Below are 26,180 nucleotides of genomic sequence, written 5' to 3'. Positions count from 1 at the left end.
TTAGCGGAGAAGCCAATCCTAGAAAGCACTAGAATGAGGTCAGTGGAAAAAAATCCATTCAAGACAGCAGATAAAGCAGGAGAAACCTTATAAATGTAAATAATTATACAGTTATAAGGAAAAATTTAAATTTAAAAGGAGTAGTTTACTTCCAAAAAGAAAATTTACTGACAATTTACTCACCACCCATGTTATCCAAGATGTTCATGTCTTTCTTAGGTTCAATCCCAAAGAAATTCAAGTCTTTCCAGAACCTAAATTCCAGAAGGTCCAAACTGCATTTTTAATGCAGCTACAAAGGGTGCTCAGCACGATCCCAGGCAAGGAATTATCTTATCAAGTGAAACGATCGGTCATTTTCTAAAAGAAATAAACATTTATATACTTTGTTTTTTTTTTTTTACCACAAATGCTCGTCTTGAACAAGCTCTGCAATGTGTATGCGCATCTTCATATATTACGTAATCATGTTGGAAAAGTCATCTAAAAAATTTGGACACCATTGAATTCCAGTATATGGAGAAATATCCTGAAATGTTTTCCTCAAAACCCTTAATTTTTTTTTCAACTGAAGAAAGACAGACATTAACAGCTTGGATGACATGGGGGTGAGTACATTATCATTAATTTTCATTCTGGAGGTGAACTAATCCTTTAACGTCTAGTTCTCACTATCAACTAACTACAACATTTGCCTCAATACATTCTTAATTACTGTTAATTACTAGTTAATTAGGCAGTTGTTAATTTTAGGTATTGGTTAGGATTAGGGATGTAGAATATGGAAGAATTTGTGCATTGTAAGTACTAATAAACAGGAAATGTGCTAATAATATGAATGCTAATAAGCAACTAATTAATTAAATAAGTGTTTCCGAAAAAATACTGAGGGAAACAAAAAATTATGAAAGAAAATCTAAATATCTCTATATTCATTTACATTCTTCTTAAAGTTACAAAGAGTTTAAAAAATCCGAAAACTTTTGTTAGTTTTTTACACAAGGACCCTGGAGTCAATGCGTACATTATAGAACCTCATTAGTGTGCGAGTGGGATTGATTGAAAGAGAGAAAACGAGAAAGAGAGCTTGTGTGTATACAAGCACAAATGAGCGTGCATGTGTGAGTTACAATGTGTTTAAGACCGTCTGATTTGGGCCTGATTTCGGTTGGTTGGTCCCCGCTGGCTGCACATGTGACAGCCTGGTGTTTTCATGACAACACAGGCCCTCCAGAGTCCCCCTCCTTTCCCAGGCTGCATGTAAACTATTATGGTTGATGACAAACTCATATAAACTCTTTTCATTTACCTTTTTCCACCTCTAACCCATGGAAAGTCTGTCTTTATTTCTTTTTCTTTTATTTCAGAACATAGAAAGCATGGTTATTTTCCAGTGCTTTTCAAGTGGGGGAAATTACAACACATTTCAAGAGACCAAAGGACCAATGATCACAGTTGCCACCTGGCACACTTTATCACAATATAGTACAATAGTAACACAGAACATAAACGACTATTTACATTAAAAAACACTACAAGACGACAAGGAAATATACCGTAGGAGGAAAGTTAAAACAGATGGTATGGGCTAAATGCTTTACTCTATTTTTCTTTTTAGGAAGGAACGGTTATGGGACCTTCTATGTTCAGATATTACCAAGAAATATCATACTTTAATGCTTTTTAGACTATTGATGTTGGCTAGAACAGAATGGCCTAAATTTGCTCAAAGTATATTGGCAACAAATACATTAAATTGATTGTGTGTTGGGCTGAACTCAGTATTTATTCTCTACTCTGCTGGTTCCTGAGGGTTTTTTGTTCACATCTGGAATCAAAACTACAATGTGTGTGACCTCCTGGCACATGAGAGAAGGGTATGTTTGACGTCTGAGGTAGAGGACGATACTTTATCTCAGTGCAAGTCATTACAACTTGGCTTTAGATATAATGAAGACCAGAACATGCAAAATTCCCAGAACATGCAAAATTTCCCTAACACTCTTAATCTTTGCGGGTAGTTAAAGGTACAGGTTGTAGGACCTGCCACGAGAGGGTGCACTACCAAAACAATAACAATCGCGTGGTTTGATGATGCTAAGGAGGAGCGTGGAATGATGGGATTTGTTGTCTTCTACCCAACCGCTGACGGCCATCAATCAGACAGAAAGATAAATCATGGATTTAACAGATGAGGAAAAGTTTTGTAAATGTTGTGTTTGATAACATAATTTTCAAACGCGAGTTCAACGATTTGCGCGAGTAGATTACGTACAAAGTCAATGCAAAGACGCTATCAGACTATGAATCAGACGCATCCTTGCAAGGGTCTAGAGATGCGATGCCCCGCGTTTGACGTGTATATGCCCCATAATACTAATCTTGTTGATCGTTATAGCATACGTTTTGTGTAAAGATGCGAATCAAAACAACTCACCTGTCGAGTAAAACACAAGCGAGATCGGGATCTCTTTCTAGTTGAAGTTTGTTGCGAAGCTCTCTCCATCTAGAAAATGTAACACCGAAATTGATCCTCGCTCTTTCTCTCCCCTTGTCTCAAACTGTTCTTGGATCATTTGGTTGGTGTGTACGCTTACGTTTACGGGAGCTGTCCTTGTTGACAGAACCAGCGGCAGACGGTAAACAGTAATAATGTTCCATAAATAAGTAACACAATCCACCATAAAATGTGCAAGAAGAAGTAAATAAGGAACTTGCTTGAAGCAAGCTAGTTGTTTACTGGATGCTAGACACTACTTCCGCATTTGTCCACGACACTGTTAAAATGTGCAAGAAGAAGTAAATAAGGAACTGCTTGAAGCAAGCTAGTTGTTTACTGGATGCTAGACACTACTTCCGCATTTGTCCACGACCTGGCTGCACCTTTCTTTTTGGTGCAGACTTACTGTATTGGGTCACTACTGCAAATTGATGAAATTCAAAGCTTTAAAACTACTGTAAAACAACTTAAAACTAAGCTGATTGGTTCATGTTGCATACGCAGCCAATGAGCTTACTGCTTTACATTTAAATGGCTGGTTAGTGTTCACTAGAGCATTTTGCAGCGTGCTTTCAGAGTAACTCTGAAACCCTCCACCTCCCTAGCTCCACCTGTATAGTTCTGCTACGGGTTATTAAGTTGGCTTGAAAAAGCCAACTTACTGATCTACTATTTAATCTTATTAAGTTGGCTTGAAAAAGCCAACTTACTGATCTATTTATTAATCTTATTATTATTCTTCTGAGCCAAATTTTAAACACATTTCCTCCTAGAGCTTTCAAGCTAGAACCACCAAACTCGGGTCAGACCTTCAGACTGGTCTGACTCGGGTTGCTATATCTTTTCTAACTGATCCGGCTTATGGTTTTCGTAAACCAGACTACCAAAACCACCTTAAATCCCACAGACTTTCATTGAGGGAGTACAAACTTTTACAAAATAAGATAATGTATTTAAGCTGTCTACTACCATAGCAAACCTTAAAAACTCTCTACTGATAATACAGCTAAAACCAGCCTAAGATGATTAGTTGTTTTTGCTAGTCTCCCAAGCTGGTTTTTTTTGTGGTTTTGACCACTCTCACGCTGGTCTTAGCTGGGTTTTAGCTGGTTTTTACTGAATCCACTGGTTTTAGCTGGTTTTGGCAGGATTAGCATAGAAACATGCTAACAACATGCTAGTTACTCACTAATCAGGCTAGATACATGACTTTAACATGGTTTTAGCCACTGTCACGCTGGCCTTCTGTGGTCTTAGCTGGTTTTAGCTGGTTTTCTTTACTGAATCAACTGGTTTTAGCTGGTTTAGTATAGAAAAATGAAAACAACATGCTAGTTACTCACTAATCAGGCAAGAAACATGCTTTTAACATGGTTTTAATGTGGTTTTGGCCACTGTCACCCTGGCCTTAGGTGGTCTTAGCTGGTTTTCTTTACTGAATCAACTGGTTTTAGCTGGATTAGAATAGAAAAATGTTAACAACATGCTAGTAACTGGCTAATCAGAGTAGAAACATACTTCTAACATGGTTTAAAGTGGTTTTGGCCACTGTCACGCTGGCCTTAGCTGGTCTTAGCTGGTTTTCTTTACTGAATCAACTGGTTTTAGCTAGATTATCATAGAAACATGTTAACAACATGTTAGTAACTTGATAATCAGGTTAGAAACATGCTTTAAACATGGTTTTAAAGTAGTTTTGGCCACTGTCACACTGGTCTTAGCTGGTTTCTAACTGAATCAACTGTTTTTACCTGGATTAGCATAGAAACATGCTAGTCACTTGCTAGTCATGCTAGCAACATGCTAGTAACTTGCTAGTCATGCTAGAAACATGCTAGTCACTTGCTAATCATGCTAACAAAATACTAGTCACTTTGCTAATTATGCTAACAAAATGCTAGTCACTTTGTTAATCATGCTAAAAACATTCTAGAAACATGCTACAGACATGCTAGTCATATCTAGCAACATGCTAGAGACATGCTAGTCATGCTAACAGCATGCTAATCACTTGCTACTTATGCTAGCTACATGCTACAGACATGCTAATCATGCTAGCAACATGCTAGGGACAATGCTGGCAACATGCTAATCATGCTAGAAACATGCTAGCAACATGCTAATCATGCTAGGAACATGCTAGCAACATGCTAATCATGCTAGAAAAATGCTAGCAACATGCTAATAATGTTAGGAACATGCTAGGAACATGCTAGCGACATGCTTATCATGCTACAAACATGCTAGCAACATGCTAATCATGCTAGAGACATGCTAGTCAAATGCTAGAGACATGCTAGAAACATGCTAATCATGGTAGAAACATGCTAGCAACATGCTAATCATGCTAGGAAAATGTTAGTAACATGCTAGCAACATACTAGAAACATGCTAGCAACTTGCTAATCATGCTAGAGACATGCTAACCGCATGCTAATCATGATAGAAACATGGTAGCGACATGCTAATCATGATAGAAACATGTTAACAAAATGCTAATCATGCTAGCGACATGTTAGTCACTTGCTAATCATGCTACAAACATGCTAGTAACACACTAGTCACTTGCTAATCATGCTAGCAACATGCTAGCAACTTTGCTAATCATGTTAAAGACATGGTAGTCACTTGCTTTTAATGCTAGCAATATGTTAATCACTTTCTTTTTTAAGCTTCTTAACTTTTCAAACTTTTAAATCTTATTAAACTTTTCAAACTTTCTAAATTTCTCAAGCCAACTTAAAGTTTGACCACAAACTTTATTATCTAGTTATATATGCTATTTGTGCAGCAGCAGTATGTCTTAAATACTCATAGCACCGTATTTGTGTATGTACCATTTATGCAGTGGTGGACTGGGACAGTAAATCAGGCCGGGAATTTGATTCCACCCCAGGCCACCTCTGTTGTTGCACAAGAATTGACTGCTCTGACTCAAAACCTGAACTGTCTTTTTCAACAGCATGCGCACTTGCAGCACTAGTGCTACTGTTAATAAATAAATAAGCATTGTACACTAGGCTACATATAGTAAGCTAGAAATGGAAAATCAACATTTCTGGTCAAATTTGCCACTAGAAAAATTATTTATCCCCATATGTAAAACAGTGTGCTAGTTTGTCATTTTAAAACTTCTATCATTATATATGACACGCCTCTGCAGCATCGCGTGGCAGTCGGGGACGGTGCCTCTGGGATGGCAGACCGGGGTGGTGGTCCCTCTTTTTAAGAAGGGGGACCGGAGGGTGTGTTCCAACTACAGGGGGATCACACTTCTCAGCCTCCCTGGGAAAGTCTATGCCAGGGTACTGGAGAGGAGAATCCGGCCGATAGTAGAACCTCGGATTCAGGAGGAACAGTGTGGTTTTCGTCCAGGCCGTGGAACACTGGACCAGCTCTATACCCTCTACAGGGTGCTGGAGGGTTCATGGGAGTATGCCCAACCAGTCCACATGTGCTTTGTGGATTTGGAGAAGGCATTCGACTGTGTCCCTCGCGGCGGCCTGTGGAGGGTTCTCCGGGAGTATGGGGTCCGGGGCCCTTTGCTAAGGGCTATCCGGTCCCTGTACGAACGGAGCAGGAGCTTGGTTCGTATTGCCAGCTGTAAGTCAGACTTGTTCCCGGTGCGTGTTGGACTCCGGCAGGGCTGCCCTTTGTCGCCGGTTCTGTTCATGATTTTTATGGACAGAATTTCTAGGCGCAGCCAGGGGCCGGAGGGGGTCAGGTTTGGTGACAACACGATTTCGTCTCTGCTCTTTGCGGATGATGTTGTCGTGTTGGCCTCATCAGGCCAGGACCTTCAGCATGCACTGGGACGGTTTGCAGCCGAGTGTGAAGCGGCTGGGATGAGAATCAGCACCTCCAAATCCGAGGCCATGGTCCTCAGTCGGAAAAGGGTGGCTTGCCCACTTCAGGTTGGTGGAGAGTTCCTGCCTCAAGTGGAGGAGTTTAAGTATCTTGGGGTCTTGTTCACGAGTGAGGGAAGGATGGAACGGGAGATTGACAGACGGACCGGTGCAGCTTCTGCAGTAATGCGGTCGATGTACCGGTCTGTCGTGGTGAAGAAAGAGCTGAGCCGCAAGGCGAAGCTCTCGATTTACCGGTCAATCTACGTTCCTACTCTCACCTATGGTCATGAGCTTTGGGTCATGACCGAAAGGACAAGATCCCGGATACAGGCGGCCGAAATGTGCTTTCTCCGCAGGGTGGCTGGGCGATCCCTTAGAGATAGGGTGAGAAGCTCAGTCACCCGGGAGGAGCTCAGAGTAGAGCCGCTGCTCCTCCACATCGAGAGGGGTCAGCTGAGGTGGCTCGGGCATCTGTTCCGGATGCCTCCTGGACGCCTTCCCGGGAAGGTGTTCCGGGCACATCCCACTGGGAGGAGACCCCGGGGGAGACCTAGGACACGCTGGAGAGACTATGTCTCCCGGCTGGCCTGGGAACGCCTCGGTGTTCCCCCAGAAGAGCTGGAGGAAGTGTCTAGGGAGAGGGAAGTCTGGGGTTCTCTGCTTAGACTGCTGCCCCCGCGACCCGGCCCCGGATAAGCGGTAGAAGATGGATGGATGGATGGATGGATCATTATATATATTTGTAATATATATATATATATATATTATAATAGAATTTATCTATTGTAAGTCGCTTTGAATGAAAGCGTCCATCTGCCAAATGATTACGTAAATATTAGGGTGGAACAGTTCAACTTTTTCAAAGTTCGGTTTGTTTTACGGTTTTAGAATCATGGTTTCGGTACCGTTGTATGTGCTATGTTTATGGGAAAATTTTTTTTTAATTCAATTTATCATATTATTAAGAATATTCTAACAACAAGCAACAGCACAAATAAATACAATAGAGTAAAGATACAAATAAAATAAATTTACTTTCAGGCTTTTTTAGGGAGGTCTAGCATTAGTTTTTATGTACAGAAAATGAATAAAGTAATCAAATGTAAAACAGCATTGCATTTTGGACAATAAATTAAAGATTATTCTTTATTAAAGTTACAAAAGCTTTTCAATCAAGATCAGTGAGGGATTTCTTTGTTGTTGCTGTTCGATTAATATAAAGACTGTCACTTTAAGAGAATGCACTGATCCAGTGTTTGTATTAGTATTGAACAAGAGTGAATGGTTTGTCCAGGTTTTTTTTTTTTTTAACGCTATTGTGGTAATGTCTGGGAACCCAGAATGCTCATCCATCAACAGAAACATATATTATCTGAACCCTGTTTGTTTTACGTGCTTTTTATAGTAAACCATATTCCAGATGCTTTGTCAGATTTAAGCTGAACCGCGTCCCAGCGCGTGCCGAACCGTGTGTGGAGAACCGGTTCGGTTTTTTCAGTGAACTGTCCCATCCCTAGTAAATATAAATGTAATTCTGACCGACCTGCTCCCTTACTGGCGAATATGGCAGGGACTTGCTGCGTCTGTGGCCAGTGCTTTTCACCTTTTCATACATTCCCTCCTTGCTCCTCCTTTGCGTTTACGCTCCATTTTTTGGGCGATTTTCTAAGATAAAGCCTCCCTCTGGATATAGCCAATTAGGCAGTGCTTCGCTGATGTTTAGTCGTGTGGTGGTGTCATTTTCACTCCGCGATCGCCTGATTCGTAGATTCATAAGTCCATCAATTAATTCGCAGTTGCATACCAGCCTATTGCACATCAGGCTGATTGACTCCACAGCGGCAGCCGGCAGGCCAGAATGACTTTGAATTGCCAGAAAAGCAGAATGACCGATGGCCAGTCCGCCCCTGCATTTATGCAACAGCAATAATCTACAACAGCAATAATCAACATAAGTAGCAATTCAGCAGTGAAGCACGTCTATTCCACCAAGACAAAACACATTAACACTGTCATATCCATTACCATGTTGAAATCTTCTGAGAGTTGTCATGATAGACAATTTTATTCAGCAAGGATGCATTGAATGTATCAAAAGTGACAATAAAGTCATTTAAAATGTTATAAAAGGCTTCTTTTAGAAATAATTTGCTATTCTTTTGAACGGTCAAAGAATCCTAAAAAAATGTATCACAAAAATATTGTGAAAAATTTTAAGCAGCACAACTTTTTAACATTGATAACAATAAGAAATGTTTCTTGAGCACAAAATCTGCATAGAATGATTTCTGAAACATTATGTGATGTAATGAAGACTAGAGTTATGGCCGCTGAAATCGAGCATCGCGTTAGTTCAGTCAGGCCATGTTACTCACGCTTGCATCAGCTGACAGTCAGCTGTTCCTGACGTGTACTAATCCAGTCTTGACACCTATCAAATGCGGTCTATTTAAATTCCCATTCTTCAGTATCTCTTCCATCGTATCGCTGCTTGCAATTAACTCCCTCCTCCAACCCCAACTCCACCAACTGAACCTGTAATCCGATCTAACTTTGTTCTTTCTTTACAGTCTCTTCATTGGAAGCAGTCTCTATCACAATTTGTTTACAACTCATGTAATTGTGAATTGTAATTATGTATGCTTATAATGGTTATGTTCTGTACCCCAGGGGGGGTTTGTCTTGCTGCTCTCCCCTCTCTGTCCAAGCATGGCTGCATGGACAGGCATGTGGAGTATTGCCCAGAACATAACCATACCGCCAACACTAATTGTATGCAATATAATTGTCATAAATATACTTGACGGAAGTGGTCCTGATTGAAATGTCAGTATTGCCATAACATAAACAAATTACATTTTAAAAGATAGATTTTAAAACAGAAATCAGTTAATTCACAATATAATAATATTGAATTAATACATATTTTATCAGCTAAATGCTTCCTTGGTGAGCATAATTATAAAAAATTTAAATAAAAAATTTAAAAAATCATACAGACCCCTAACCTTTGAGCGGCAGTGTCCTTTGTTGAAAAAAGTGGTTGAAAAAACAATGAAATATGAAAAACCAAAAGGGCAAAGATCTGTTTTTCTTTTATGGTTGACATTTCCAGTCTGAAAGTTTTCTGAATACAGAAGCGCTATTTATCAGTTCCTTCCGTCCCATCAAGCCATAAACTGCTCAGCTAAACACAGAAGACGGCTGTGTTACTGCCTGTTATGGTTTCAGTTCATCAGGGCATCTAAGCCCAGAGGGAGGACAGAATTCCAGGCAAAAACTGCAGTGTGAAGAGTCTTGCTGAAGCAGCGTTCCGTACCAGAGCCGCTCAAGTATTTTTAGGCATAGTTCCACCTCTGGTCTGAGCTGGAAATCTGTATGGAGCATATCTGCACCTACAGAAAAAAGTGCACTTGCACCTATTCATGCAACATCTAGCAACAGCTAGTCTGTGCTTATGTATAAAGGTACGTACTTGACCTAGATTTAAAAAATGAGCTTCAAACTTCATTTCACACTTCCTTTCCAGACCATTTCACCTCATAACATAGAGTATAGAGTTATTATGCAGTCCTGATAAGAGTGAGTGTTAACAGACGTCTGGGCCTGTCTGGGTCTATTGTATTGGGACTGCTGTGCGGGGTAGCCAGGAAAATGCACTCAATCTGACAATAATTCAGTCATTTACCTTGTTTGGCTGCCTTGATATGCAGTGTACATTTGAACACTATTCATGCACAGCAACTTGACTAACTTTGCAGAGTTAATTTTGTGATGTTTTTGTCTCCACAAACTCCACAAGAATCTTTTCGTTCTTGACTGTTTCTTCGCAGAAACTTTCCAGCAGTCCCACAAAAAAAACAGCCAAATAACGGAAAGCTCATTTTCCCGAATGAAGTGACTATATAAACTGTCACTTGCTATAACCCTTAAAAGATGTTCGGAGGGGTAGAAATCACCATCTGTATTGGTGTTTCTATGGCAATGGACAAAATGCATTGTTGTGCATGAATCATAATTCATTTTCCTCCTTTTGTCCATGACACAATGAGGGATTAGGTCATTGCATTCCAGACTGCGGTTAACCCTCCTTAAAAGGGAGGTGGGGGGATACAGTAGAGCCCTTTCCTTTAGAACAACTGAATCTTGGGATTTCCATCATCTGCCATTGTGGGCCTAGAAAGAGAGAACAGATCCAAAAGTACCCGATTTTATGATAGACTCTAGTCATCAACAGTCACTGTTACAGCATTTTAAGCAAATAAACTTCATTTAACTTTGGGAGATTCAGTGAGAACGAGATGGAGGGAAAACATGAAGAGAGGAGCTAAAAATAGCCTTAAAAAAAATTGGATTTTTTTTTTACTCCCTTTTGGGCTACAAAGAGCAGACAGATAATGAGTTTGTCTGCGTCTGTGTTCATTAATGTGACATTGTGTGTTGGGGTGCAGTAGGGGGATGCTGGTGGGGAGGAGCAGAAGTCAACATCAACACAGATGGAAGTCATCATTGTCCCAGCGGAGTCTGCTATGGCTTCCCCATATTCTTTTACACACACTCTCTCTGCTTAGCTACGAGCAGCAGGATGTAATTCGGTGACTGCAGAACGTGTACCAGGGTCTTACCCCCTCCACGACAGAATCCACAAATGTTTATTGATACATGGCAGTGCTGTCTTTAAACGCACTGTGCACAATGGGATGGGAGGTTGTGTCACATCTTTTATTATTATTTATGTATTTTCAGCTTCTCAGCACCAGGTTTTTAAGATGGAGTGTCAAAAAAACACACTTCAATACAAGGTTCTGTTCCATTCGATTGCATTACGTCTAGCTTGTTTTGAAAGGAAGAACATGCCCTGTAACCGCACTCAAGATTGACACTAAGGAAAGTCTTGGGAGGTGTTTTTTGACACGCCAACTTAAAGAGATGATAAGAATATTGACTTGATTGAGCTTTCAAGACCAAAGTACTAACTAGACAGGCACCAACTTAACTAACTATAAATATACTTACGGTTTGTTTCTGTTGTGTTGGGCTAATTTGATTGTGTTGCAACTTGTTTCCATTGTGTTGCGGCTTGTTTCTGTGCGCTAATTTCGTTGTGTTGTATTAATTTTGCTGTGTTGTAGCCTGTTTCCGTAGTGTTTTGCTAATTTTGTTGTGTTGTGGCTCGTTTCCATTATGTTGTGCTTATTTCATTGTGTTGCTGCTTGTTTCCACTGCATTGCAACTTCTTTAAGTTTTGTACCGGCTTGTTTCAATTGTTTTGTGCTAATTTAATTGTGTTGTAGCTTGTTTCCATTGTGCTAAATGTGTAGTGTTGTGGCTTGTTTCAATTGTGTTGTGCTAATTTCATTGTGCTACAGCTTGTTTCTGTTGTGTTTTGCTAATTTTGTTGTGTTGCGACTTGTTTCCTTGGTGTTGTATGGGATTTTGTGTGTTGTGCACTACTGGGCCACTGTACACCACAGTATTGATAACTACTGCTGAATCCCCTCCTAAAATACAAATCAAATTAACTGGATCTTGGGAACGACGCCATCTGCCACTGTGTGCGTGGAAATAGAAACTGTCAGTTCAAAAGTAACAGAACCTCACATTATGTTTGGCTCTTATCACTGGCACAGCATTTTGTGTGAAGACACTTCATGTAACTTTGGTGTACTTTTATATGTATAGTGTGTTTTAATTGAATGACAGATTGGAAAAAAGTAGCGTTTTTATCATTGAATATTGCTGTTACAAGAAGACTTACAAGAAGACTATTGAAAGGACACAGACAAAACTGTGCATGCATGTGCAGTAATGTGTGTGTGTAAGCATAACCTTCACTTGTCTCTAAGCAATAGTCACTATTGCTTGAAAGAACTAAATTAGCGCCTAGAAAGCTATGCATCAACGGAAAGTCAAAAATTCCTCCCCTGGGTTCATTATAGTATATGAACAGGGAAGATTTGCAGTGAATTTGCTGCCAAACATTCAGAAACCCAAAGCCACAGAGTTCAATTCAACACAAACACACACACAAGCACAGAAAGTCTCCAGACGTGATTCTTCCCCTTGCATACTGTGGCGTCTGCTGTCCTGTCCACGGACCTACCTCACCACCCACATGCCCAGCTTTATTCTTTTTCTTCAATCTCTTCCACTGTGGTTTTGACCACTCATAGGGGCCACAGAAAGCTTTAGTTAAACACACACACTGAACATGCAGAGTTAAGTCTGGCAGGAATATGACAAGGAGTCAGTTTATAAACCTGGCTCACTGACGCAATACTAAATCATCACATAGCTGGGGAGAGAGAGAGTGAGAGAGAAAGAGAAGAGGATGGAGTAGAGGGTGTGGTTGATGGAGAACAGGAATAAGAAAAAGTAAACAGTGCAATGGAAAAAAAACTTTATGTTCTGCTTTTCCTCGGGCAGGTTTTGCACAGGCACAGGTCCGACCTTGGACTGTAGTAAATGGATTTTTCTCTCCCCTCATCTCACACAGTCTATCCCACAAATCCCTGCCCCCTCACACCTTCCGGGAACGGGAACAGCCGCCCCCTCACACAGGCTGGGGTGATGCACGGATGGCTGAGGTAGGAAAGGATGTTTCTAATTATACTGTAAAGTACTGAGTGCATAAAGGGTGGACTGTAAAACAAGGTGCTGGGATGTGTGCACTTGAGAATGACCAACCACGACCCATGAACACCTGCCATTTATCACAAGCATCTGCTGCTTCCCTCAAACAAAGATGATTGTTACTCTAAGATGTGCCACACGCATGAGAGCACATAATGGCATAATGTGTTTTGCGTGTGACGGATGAGACCACATCAGGGTCGTGTGACAGAAAGCAAACTGATGTGAACACTTCCTGCTGCTGTTTTACAGAGCTCATAAAAAACACTGAACACTTCACAAAAAGAGACCATCAAACCACCAGCCAGTGGCATTCAGGGGTTCAGACGACATAACTTCCAAATATAGGACAACACTATTTTTGTTTCTGGACTACAAGGAATGCTAAAACAAAATGAGAAAAACCTAAACTCACTGTAAAGAAACCAAAGTTTTCCTTGTTGACCTTTAGTTTAGTAGGGCTGGGCGATATATTGAATATTCATCAACATGATTTCATTCACAGTTTCAATTTATTACTTTTATTGACAGTACAGTTCTTGACATCTATTCATTGTAATAATATACACATCTTACCATCCAGGGGTGAGGAATCTCTGGTAGGGGCATCTGAGGAGGAGCCGGGAGAGAGGGGTGTATCTCTGTCTTACATGAGGGCTCTGAGTGAGAGAAAAACACAGATAAAAACATTCACATAACTGAGAAAAAGATTTAAAAAATAAATAATTGATGCAGATTTTATGGAGACATGAGTTATGATGAAGAGACATGGTGAAGTGTGAATAGTTCAGCTGAGGTCAAAGGTTAAATGAGTAGCCAAAGGGGGTTTGGACTCACCTCTGGTTGCTAGTACTCTGTGCAGGATGTTTAATATTTGCTGTTTCTTCTCTCTCACTCCAGCAGTTAAATACTCTCTGTCCAACAACTCCAGAAAGACCCGCAACTCTGCCAACAACTCCTCCATCGCTGAAAAAAAACCCACATACAATCAGATGTTCAATAAGCATAATAGGAGCTTCTGAAGACGAACTATCAAGTTTGTTTCAGCAAAACTTCTGCATTGTTGATTTTCTCATATTGCCACTGTAAAGAAGTGCCATGTGCTTTTCTGCAATGAGATGTTGGCTGGCATCTGGAAAAAGCAGTGAATTATGGGTATCTGTTGGCTCGGCACCTGAGGAATATCAAAGGCTATCAAATGTGAATTGCAGCCCTGGAAAATCAGAGGTCTATAAAACAGCATTACAATGGGCTCAGGCCCATACAAACACATAGCTGAAGGTTTACATAAGACTGAGGGCTGGAGGGGGGAGGACGGCTGCTGTAGGGACAGTTTCTTGACGTAAAACAGAGAATAGAGCTCACTGATTACAGTGAAGTGTGCATAGCAAATGGAGTGTGTCACTGTATGACTGCTGGTCTCGATTCAGGTTTGCACTTTTTCAGGTTGGCTATAGTTCATTTGAATGCAGGTATCTGTCCCTCAAGATTCCAGTTCTAAGTGATGAACACCACACAAATTTAAAGTTGGAGTGTTTGTGTCCATTCTTGTTTTAAAGGGATACATAAGTCACTACTAAAGCTTTTTCTTTGCATCATAGTTAAACTAATTGGCTGAGCACTGATTGATTTAGGAAGACATTAGGGTGCCCTTACGTAAGGACATCTAATTTAATCAGTGGAATCTTGTTGATTTGCTAAATAATTCAAATCACATGTTCTCGTGTCTAACTGAATAGACATTTTCTTGTTTGCACTTGAACTGCTCCTCAGTTATGCTGTCTGTAATCTACTATCACACTTCAGTAGGACAGCACACTGAAATACTCATTAAAACACTTTTATAGAGGGTTTTTTTTTGTCCAAAATTGCTTGTCTCAAAGATGATATGATCTTATAAATACACATGAATTCTACTGCACACCCTGTTTTAGCAGCAATTTCAAAATCTCAATTTAAATCTTAAATTAAGCAAAGAGTAAAAAAAAAAAAGTGTATTGTGCATGATTTTGCAGGATTATATATATATATAACTGCAGTAAAATGTAACCAATTATAATAATAATAATAATATTTTTTAACTGTTTTGATGGATCTTAGATCGCATATTTCTGTCTATGATGAAAAATCCAATAAGCTTATACCATTTCCAGTTGTTCCTCTATCATTCCCTGTCCAACAGCTTGCACATGTCAGAGTGAATAAAGCTAATGAAGCACTTTCATTGATGGTGGCCAAACAACATGAAAGGAAATACACTTTAAAAACCAACCAAGCAAACCAAATCGCTGTATTAAAGAGCACCAAGTGCCACACAAAAATGAGGACCACCTTCAAACTATGCTTAGGGGCAAAGTCAGGGAAGAGAGAAAAAGAGAGAGAAAGGAGAAGGGGAAAACTTTAAACAATCACAACCACCCACGATCACAAATCTCTGACTCTGACTCTTCTTTATTCACATAGTCTCGATTGACTAACCCTAGTGTAAACAAAGCTAAATGATGAAAGATAGCAAGCAATGCATCCAAACATCCCATCTTTAAAATAGAGACATGCTTCCAGCTAAGGAATGACAAATTAGGTACATATTAACACATCCCAACCAAAGAGGCAAGCAAAATAAGATTTTACAGAGAACTTCTTGTCTTGTTTTACAAATACCTGCCAAAACGAGCTGAAAAAGGCTGATGCCATGCCAGAAAGGGTTTCAACAGACAAAGCTGATTTTAATTCATTGTTGACAGAAAGAAATAATGAATGGTATTCGGTTTGGTGGTTGTCTAGGACCAGCTTGACAAGTTGACCCAGTGAACTTTTAGAATAAACAACACTCACAGTCTCTCCTGAACAAAAATCACATTATTCTACTATTCCGACCCAAATTCAATAACACAGAGGGATGTGGTCTGCAAAAGCAATTGTGATGCTGCCATCATGCAAAATTTGTGTGCTGCTGATGCAGTATGTGTGTACATTTGCGTAGGTGTCTATGTATATGTGGTTATGGTCTACCACCCAGGCCGCGCTGAGAAGCAACAACATCCTTGAAATTCAGTCGGAAATGTGTGTGTGTGTGTGTGTGTGTGTGTGTGTGTGTGTGTGTTTGTATATGCGTGCAGATTACAGAGTACCTTTCTCTCTGTGCTGTCATTCTATCTGACTCTTCCGTCAGATCTTAAAGCAGTTCTCTTTAATGAACCATTCGAATCCATATGTTCAAACATGATCTATGACCTACCATATATATATAATTAGGCACTAACCCATGCCAAGTTTCTGTGGAGCACCCACCATTCCACATCCTTCACTCACGCTTCTGCCTTCTTTTATCTCTCTCACTCCATTTCTATTTCCATACTGTGCCAAAATGCTATTCATTTTTCTCACTTGTCACCTCAGAAGAGGAAAGATACGACAGCTGACAATAAACCTTTGAAAAAAGAAGATAACAAACAACCTCTTTTGCTTTGGTTAAGAAATCTGCCAAGAACATAAACGTGAACCTCTCGCTCGTCTGTCCTCCCTTTCTGAAGGAGGCCGACCTGTAATCCAGCGCATTGCTTCTCTTTCATGTCTGCTGACAGGATCCAGGCAGAGAGCAGGTGACGACTGAGATACAACACAAGCTCTTCATACTCTGATCAGGTCTTACACACCGAACAGCTTGGGAAGAGGAATAGATGGATGGAAGGAGGGACAGATAAAAAGAAAAGCATGCCGTTCTCTTGTATTGTGGTAACAGTCATTTTCTATTCTAAATAACTTCTATCTGCCTGAAATCTCCCAAATAAACTTCAAATCAGTAATAAAATGTGACAATACATAAAAAAATTCTACATATAAATATTATGATTATGCTTTGAATATACACGTTTACACATCTTAATAATTATTTCCATCGTTAAGAAAGTGGGTGTTTTCACACAACATATTTTACAACCTGATCTACATAAATCAAAAAATAAAAAAATAAAAAAATTTAAATTAGAAATTGAATGAATTGCATGTTATTTTTTTTTTACAAAAAGCTTTCAAACAACTGCAACTGTAAAACAGTACAATAGCAGAACCGATTATTGTTTCTCGTTGTAATGTATTTTTAATAAATAGATACAAAATAAAAAATTACATTATGTTTTTGACTTGCATCTGTTTAAGATTAAACAAACTCTATAAGCTGATTGGCTCTTTAAGTTAAAGATTGGACACACCATATTGAGAGTTATAATTTCTCTCATTGTTTTTTCTATGAGTCGTCATCTGTTCATATCTCTGTCCTGTTGGAACCCAAAATATCAATATAGGTTATAAACTATGTATAGAATCTCTCAAAGATCTGAGAGGCACTTGGGTGCCTGTAACAAAACTTTTGGCAGCTGGGAATAAGGCAGCTACTAGTCTGTGGTTTGTAAAATTAGGCTCCTTTACAATTTGGCCTCATCATGGTTACCGCACACTACCCCAGGCCAGGGCACACCAGAGCACCACTCGGCTACACATGCCTGGAAAATGGCAGAAAACTACAGAATAGAAGAAAATATTGAACAGATGCTCCACTGTCCCCCTAATGATGGGCTTCAATACCAGCATCTGTGTAGCCACATATATCAAACGCACCGGGATCATCAATAAGAGATTTTCTTAGTTGTGTGTTTACATTCATCTCTGTGTTTGATTATATGTGTGCACTATCCATATGTGTTCACACGAACATATGAGGAAAATACTGAGGTTTCAATTATGAAAGGATGGTTTAGAATATATGTCCATAAATGCGTACTTGTGTTTATGAGAAATGCCTGAGAAACTAAGCAGAGAAGTGTTGCATCCACTTTTTATGTGTGTATTTATGAATGCTCACCAGCATTTGTGAATTTGCCTTCCAACGATGACTTCAGTACTTGGGCTTAATTATAGCGTATTTATGAGTTTACCATGTACTACAGGATGATGATGTAGCCTATCATCCAATATATTATTAAGGGGGAAAAATGTAAATAATTGGTGATGTAATTTAGCAGAAATTGAAATATCATGAAAAGAGGCAACCTACTTGTCTTTTGATGTCATCTGGTTTTTTGCAGAATATGTACACTATCGTTAAAATGTTTGGGGTCAGTATTTTTATTTATAGAAAGGAAGAAAGAGATACTTTTATACAGGAAAAATGCATTAAATTAACCAAAAGTAAAGATTTTCACATTTCAAATAAATTCAGTTCTTTCTTTTCAAAGAATCCAGATTTTTAAAAAGTATAATTAAAATATTGAGCTGCACAACTCTATTTAACATTGATAATAAGAATAAATGTGTTGAGCTTCAAATCAGCATATTGGAATGATTTATTTAGGATCATTTGTGACTGAAGACTAGAGTATAGGCTGCTGAAAATTCAACTTTGACATCACAGAAATAAATGGCTAAATATATACATTTTAAATACAGCTATTAAAAATCATAGTAATATTTCAAAGTGTTGTTTTTGCTCTTTTTTTTAAAGAGAAAATTTGAAAATTCTTTCAAAACATTAAAAAAATTAAAACTTACTGACACCAAACAGTAGTGTAATAGACAAATTTATTTTTTTAATTAACAAATTCCTTTTCAAAGTGTCATTAATGTAAGATACTAAATCAAAAAGTCTATGCTTTGTAAATATATGAATATTGACAAATTAGTTTAGACCACAATTATGCTTCTCACCTCCACTGATCTGCATATTGAATTATAATAGAATATTGAACAATTATAATTAAACCAGTGGTATAATTGAACCAACTATTGAACCTATGGTCACAAAAGTACACTTCACTTAATAGTCATAAATGCTTGGAGTTCCTTTTTCTTAGATTTTCCCAGTTTTGTCTTCATCTGTTTTGTCAAAAAGGCAACACTAACCTCTCTGGCACACTGATCTCTCCCCTCAGGGACAATGTAGAGGCTAGAGAGCTATTAACTCACTTATATGGTAGTAGCGAATGTTTATGGTAGCAATTGAGAGGGGAAAAAATATGATAAAAATACGATAAAAGACTACAGTGAAGCCAAGCAGCAGTTGACAAAGTGGGTGGAAAAGATAAAGGAAGGCAAAGCTAAAGAGTTCTCTTCTTCCCTCCCATCTTTTTTGCTTCAGACATCTCTACTTGAAGGGAATTAAGGGCTTTTGGGGGTTTCTGGCACGTGGAAGCCTTTCAAAAGTCATCAGCATGGAAAAAGACAGTGAGGAGACCCCCTAAAATAAAGCCTACTAGGCTAGCAGACCAATACCCACATCACACACAGTAATCGAGTGCCAATTCATACCATGTCTGACTGGTCTAACAACACTGTGCCATGTTCATAAATGCCAATAAACACATTAACCACCAGCGCAGCCCAGCATGAGCTTTAGAACAAGATGAAAAGTTCAAATCCAAAAGGAAAATGGTCACATCTGGAACTATGCTGACATGTTTTAGTGCCAAAACTTAAAATAAAGAATGGTGTTATAGTGTCACCATACAGTAACATATGTAAGGGATAATATAACACAAAATAAACCCGAATTGTGTGATTAAGACTCTGAAACAAAGCAGAGGGGGTCTGGTATCAACCTAAAGGAGTTTATTTTGCTACAATGATATGGACAATGTTCCCATATTCTGGACAACAATCACTCAGAATTAAAGGATGACCACTGCAATTGACCAATCAGAAGAAAGCATTCCACATAGCCTTGTAATAATACAAAACAAAGCTATGGCAAAACCACACTTGGTCCTTTACATACAAAATCCCAAAACCAATATTACGAACTCAAGATAGTGTTAAACCATTGTGGACAATAGGGCTCTGTCTGTCATATCCAACAGAGTGAAAAGCTGTGATGCACAGACGGGATACCTGACACCTCACAGCTGCCAGCCAGCCAACCAATCACAGATGCCCTGCCTATCCAGTTTAAGTTGTTTTTGAAAGTGCAGACTTCTGTGACAGAAGATAACAGAGCACCTGTATCACCCTTAAAGTTATTATGGGTGACTGGAATCGTTCGTCCTCAAAAGTGATTTACTTGTTTTAGATTGCTAATACAAATATTCAAATATCATTTAAAATAATTTGTTTCAAATGAATGCAAATCTGAACATTAAAAATGGCAATCACTTTTTAAAACATGCTACAAACTAACAAACACAGCATACAAACAGCAATCAGTGACTTCCTTGCAACGTCATTAAATTTACCGCCTCCGCATTTCAAATTGCAACGGCTTTTCTAACTGACCAGAGAGAAAGGCTATGAAGGAGTCAACGGAGAAAATCTGACTCACAGGATGAACTTCCCAGTCCAAAACGGTACTGTCGCCTTTGAAATGTCAGTCATATAAAATAATTAGTATTTTCTCACTTACTGTATAGTTAAAATTAAATTCACCCGAAAAACATTTTGACAAACTTGTTCTTTACTTAAAGCGCGTGGCTATTCCAGAATGAGAAATGTTTCTAACATGTAACGTTACTGTTTTTTGTTGTGAAATTGCAACTCACTTAAAGATACATTGTTGTTTCGTGCTTTAAATGAAACATCTGGTCACAGTAATATTGATCGACGGTCACAACGCGTGCAACAATAAATCCTCTCATGGAGGAACAGGACACTCACCCCTCGAGGCGAACAGTATGGGGTCGCTCCGCATCTTAAAGTCAAACGCATCTAACTCGGGGTAGGTAGAGGTTGCAGGCGTGTGTCCGACAGCTGCTGTATTTCATTAAAATCCGCACAACAGAGCCGCCTCTGTTTCCCCCGCTCTCTCCCTGTGCGAACCAGCAGCAGACCTCCGCTCGCTAGTGACCGGCGCAGTCTCGTTTCCTCTGAAAACTTCCCCTGAATCTCTCCTTGATCCTGACACAGGACAGCTCTGTTCGCTTTCTGTTTGTCCCGATCCCGACAGCAAACCGCTGCGCCTTCGAAGGGGAGCTGTTTGGAGACTTAAAGTGAAATCTCTCACTTTCTCTCCATGTAATACTCGGCGAAAAGTGGGACCTCCTCCCTCTCTATTTAGTTTCTTCTCTCTATTTTCTCCGCCCTGTAGCCCCACTTCTCTAATTCCGCAGCTGGATACAACGCATGTGTGTGGAGAGGGACGATTAACGAGGATAGGTTTAGTGCGCGGATAGGTTTATTACTCCCATATTCAAGATTATAATATTTACCTCAGACTGATAAAGAGCATCTTTATCCTTGTTCGTATTTAATAAAAAACTTAAATTCTAAAGAACTTTAAAAATCAATACATGAGCTCATCCAAGGGTTAAACTTTGTAAATTCTGATTTATATTGATCTATAGGTATCCTCTAATCAAATATTTTGATTCATCTTAAACATAAAGATCATCATCAAACATAATTGTTACTGTTTGCCATTTTATGTATATCAAAACTGCACTTGGTTGTATATTAATGTGTTTTCATTTTATGGAGTGCAGCCACAGATGTTATAGCTAACTGAGTTTTTTTATTTTTAAGGGCAGTTCAGATGAAGAATTGGGGCTGAAGGAGGATTTAGAATCACCTGTAAGTTCAATCAAATAGTCTACTTAGCAAAAGAGTTACATTTAAGTCATATACAAAAACATACAAAGATGATCTATTAAGGCTTATTCACACTGACAGAAATTTGCAGAAACAAAGTGACCACACATTATCTAGAAAAAGAAAGATCTTTTAAAGATTTCAGTCAGCACTTATATTTCTCAGCCTTCTCATGTGCATGTCCCATTTATCCAATATTTTCTCTCTCATCACCTACAGGGGGTTCACATACATTACAGACCATAAAGGCACATACCAGCATAATTTGGAATTAGTGATGAAAATACAAATTTATACAAAAGGTTATTATTTCTTTTTAAGAATGTAATTACAAGTCAATGTAAAGGTAAGACAGGGTTGCAAATCAGTGTACATATGTGGGTGGCCAAGTGAACTCATGTGGGTATCAGCAGGATATTGTATCTGGACACTGATTCATGTATTTGGCCTTGGCACAAAAATAACTATATGCTCTGACATCATAGTGGGGAGAGAATCAAATTGATATACAGACATTAAGTCCACCCAAAGCCTGCAGCACATCAGAAAGCAATAGTGTCGTTGACTAAGAGGTTTCAACACAAAGCCTGCATTCCCCACAATATCAGATTCAACACAGTATCAGATTCAAACAAGTGCCAGTTTTACAATAACCTAGTTATCTGTCTTCTGTTTGTTGCATTCCTGTATAACTTTATCAGTTGGGGTATACCTTATGTGTTTAACCTAAATATGCACTGTCATCTGCTTCTTGTGGCACCACATGAAAGTCATGACTCATGACAAAGCAATGTTTATTATCTACTCACATTAAAAAAGGAACATGGCACAAGTCATACAATCTAAAGAGAGTTATGTGGAGGAGACAATAGAGAGAGAGAATAAGGTTACTGTTGAGGTCATTATATTGGCAAAATTCAATACAGTGCACAGTGCTGCACACAGTTCAACAGAATGACATCTTAGGAGAGTCAAAAGTTTTTAGAGAGATACACAAGATGAGCTGAAAGCCATTTTAAACAAAATTGTGAAACACAAAGTCATTCAGCTAATTTGAAACATACAAACTGTGGGTCATTATAAAGTAACAAACAATAGGAAGAAATTGTATAAAATGTAAACAACCTTATGAGTAAACCGCATCTAAAGTTGATCTCTTCCCAGCTCCAGACACGCCGTAAAAACAAAGTAATTCTGTGATACCCCTCTGACAGGACTTGGCCCTCACATCACGTGCTCAGGATGTTGGAAGCAGGGTGGAGGCCCCGTACTGACAAAATGGTAACTGTCAGGAGGGTAAGCTTTAAACAAACAGAACCCTAATGAAGCATTAAAGATCCTGGTAGCCAGTGGAATGACTGCTTCCTCTGGGTTCCACTGCAGGGCATTCATTACAGCAAAGGCGGTTTTGTCAGGGGCAACACATGAGCTGATTTCAAGGTCTTTTGAAGTGCATCTCACAGAATGTGCCTGTATGTCACTCATCAGTGCTTATGTGTTTTCATGTCTCCAAGGAATGCAGCAACAATCTGTGCCCTGGTGAAACATCTCATTACTAAAGTGGTTGGCCTCACTGGCAAAATACACAAGCCAAAATAATATGCACACCACCTGCAAGAAAACAGGATTTTTTATTACAAGACCCCAAAAGTAAACAGGCTGAATTCCAGAGACAAATTAATTTGAATGCTCTAGACAATGTTGTTTCAGCTAGAAAACTAGCATTTATAATCAGGGTCCCAAATGAACCCTTTGACATTTATTGTTTATCCCTGAAACACTTGCAGGACTTGCTGAACCTTTATAGTTGTTGGACCATGTTTTCCGGGTTTCTGGGATGTTGCAGAGTATTTTCATTAATTTGAAACTACTGAATATCAGCTCTGAAATCTGCACCCCTGCTACTCTCAGTATCCAAACAGCAGAGATGTGACTAAGATTTCAAAATACATTTGACTGTATTCTTCTCCTACACACACACATACAGTATAATAAAGCCAAAGCCTCCTAATGGAATTAACAAAGGGTAGACAGACAGGATTTAGGACCACAGGAGGTGGATGATCTGATAAGACAGTTTGTGTCATCCAGGTTGTATCCTGTAATATTCCAAAAGCATAATATCAGAGAGATAAAACAACTTATATACCGAAGCTACACAAGCTATACCATGTAAGTAGCACATCTGTATAGCCTAGTGCCTGAAAGAAAACATGTACACTGCAGTCTGCAATGAAAATTAATTTTAATTGGAATGAAATGTAACATAAGTGGTATTGTAACTAATTACTAATTATTTTTTAAGTGAAGTATTCAGTACAGTAATGTGATTACTTTTAAGAGGAGTAATCAGTAATTTGATTACATTTTTACAGAGTAACTTGCCCAACACTGGCAGAGACCGAATGTAGCTACAGATGTTGCTGTTGTAAATACCTCAGATGTGTTCATATTGCAAGGAAATGTGTTAAATGAACTGCGATGCATCCAATCATCGCAGTCAACCCACATGATGGAACAAAAGCAACAAACCTTGGCATCATTTTAACTGGTTGCTCTTCAGTTCTCCAGTTTGCAGTTCTTCTCTGATAAGATGTCATCTCATGTAAACATGGAAAATTAAACTAAATAAGCACAAACACACACAGATTGACTTACACAGGCATTAAATGTGAATAGTTTAAAACATTCTGAGCTAGTAGACTGCAACCAAAACTCTGAACACAGGTCTGGAGAAAATCGTCATCATCATCGTCTTCATCACAAGCAATCAGGCTTCACAGACTCTCCATATGGCTATGAGGTAAAGGCTCTGCTTAGCCGTAGTTGCATAATTTGACACCAGAGTCATTTTATAGTGCAGAAAGCCTAGAAAGCTGTAGTGCATATGGATGGGCAGTATGGAGCACTGGCTGTGTTCCAGTGGAGGAAAGCCTTGATTAAGTGAAGACAGCAATTCTAAATAGTATTTAAAACTAGGTCAGAATCAGAGTGAGCATGACTGCCTTTTGACACACTGCTCATTTGTAATATCCTGGCTGGGTTTCAGACATACATAAGTGCTGTGTTTGGGTTGGGCAGGGTCAGCTGGATAGTGCACTACAAACCAGTCCAACAAAGGGTCTCAGTGGATATACACAATCCTATATCCTTAAACCGCCCTAAAGAAGGCTTTGACAAAAAACAGCTCAACATTCCACACATGATACTCCGGACTGGTGCAGACGAGGCCACGCTGTTTTCTGTTTTCTCTACAGTGATGTATGCTCAGTCAAGAATAATCACTTCAAATGTATTTGCATACTGGTTTTAACAGAAAATGTCAGAGCACACTGAGTACCAAGTACACCCACATGGAAAGAACCTATATGTGGATATATGCGCATTTATGAAACCTATATGCAGTGTATATGCACATATATGCTGCATATATGCACATATATGATAATATATATATATATATATATATATATGCGTATATATATACTGCATATATGTGTATATATGCCACATATAGGCAAAATTGAGGTGCATGCATGTGCATATACAGGAAATATAGGTCTCCTGTATTGCTTCTTCATATTCACATATAAGCCCTATACATACAAGATATGTCTTCTATATAGCTAATGGCAGGATCTGGTCATTTTGTAGGTCATATCTCCTTTTTGACTGTCATACATGATGCCTAGCTCATATTTTCTATTATCAAGGCAAAAACTAAGAATTAACGAAAAAAAATATGCAAGAACTTATGTATGTGCGAACACGTGAAATTTGTATCACATGTAATTGGCATGTTATGGAATTTAACTATGGCAATATATTAACATGATATACAGAGCCAGACCGTAACGGAGTACATTTACTTGAGTACAGTACTTAAGTACAATTTTGAGGGATCTGTACTTTACTCGAGTATCATTTTTGGGGAGTACTCATGACTTTACTCAAGTACATTTGAGAGGCAAAAATTGTACTCTTTACACCGCTACATTTCTATCCATAACCGTAAGTACCCGTTACTTCTTCGGCCCCGTCCACACGGAGATGGACCCCCGATCTTTTTTTCCCTCGTCTCAAGAAATATCCGCGTCCACACGAAACCGATGTAGTATACATGCCAGACCAGCATGTGGTGCTGTAATTCTGCCACAGAGATACACTTAAAATGGAGAAGAAGACATGGATTTGCTGATAAACCTTGCGCGTGGTACACAAACAAACATTGAACAATACATTTATTAATCCGTGTTAATGTTAGTTAATAAAAAATACAATCGTTCAGTGTTTGTTCATGTTTTTGTTGCTGTTACGTGATGTAGTGGTGTTTGACTAGGGGCGAGACGTGGGCTGATGACGTTATATTTTTAGAAAATGTACAGATTCGCCGTCCAGACGAAACGCAAAGGCGGCATTTTCAAATATATCCACTCTGGGACCCGGTTTCAAAACATCGGTTTCACTCTTTCAAAACGCCAGATAAAAAATGTGTGCACCGAAAAAAAAAAGGAAAAAATAAAAATCTCGGACACCCTATCAAACGTCATTGGATAGTGCAGGAAGGAAGAGGAAGAGGAGGAGGATGATGAGGCACGTTATGACAGACCTTCAAAGAATAATAAAGA

The 26,180-nt window shown here is 39.0% G+C and overlaps 1 protein-coding gene across 3 annotated transcripts in view; it reads right to left on the bottom strand.

Annotated features, from left to right (window-relative positions):
• The window catches only part of LOC132122216 (actin filament-associated protein 1-like), a 53,656-nt gene that overhangs the window by 15,564 nt on the left and 11,912 nt on the right, over nucleotides 1-26,180 (bottom strand). Inside the window, exons 1-3 of one of the 3 annotated variants that reach the window (XM_059532206.1) lie at nucleotides 20,623-21,007; nucleotides 13,819-13,947; nucleotides 13,558-13,640 (exon numbers count right to left, since the gene is read on the bottom strand). In XM_059532206.1, coding sequence (XP_059388189.1) covers nucleotides 13,558-13,640; nucleotides 13,819-13,947; nucleotides 20,623-20,656 — 246 coding nt within the window. In that variant the 5' untranslated portion in view covers nucleotides 20,657-21,007. Of the gene's footprint in view, nucleotides 1-13,557; nucleotides 13,641-13,818; nucleotides 13,948-20,622; nucleotides 21,008-26,180 lie in introns of those variants that run through there. The other 2 variants (XM_059532208.1, XM_059532207.1) reach the window with 2 other exon arrangements.

The sequence above is a fragment of the Carassius carassius genome, chromosome 40, assembly GCF_963082965.1.
Source record: "Carassius carassius chromosome 40, fCarCar2.1, whole genome shotgun sequence".
NCBI lineage: Eukaryota > Metazoa > Chordata > Actinopteri > Cypriniformes > Cyprinidae > Carassius > Carassius carassius.
The sequence above is the reverse complement of the archived record's forward strand: the minus strand, read 5'-3'. Positions and strand labels throughout refer to the sequence as shown.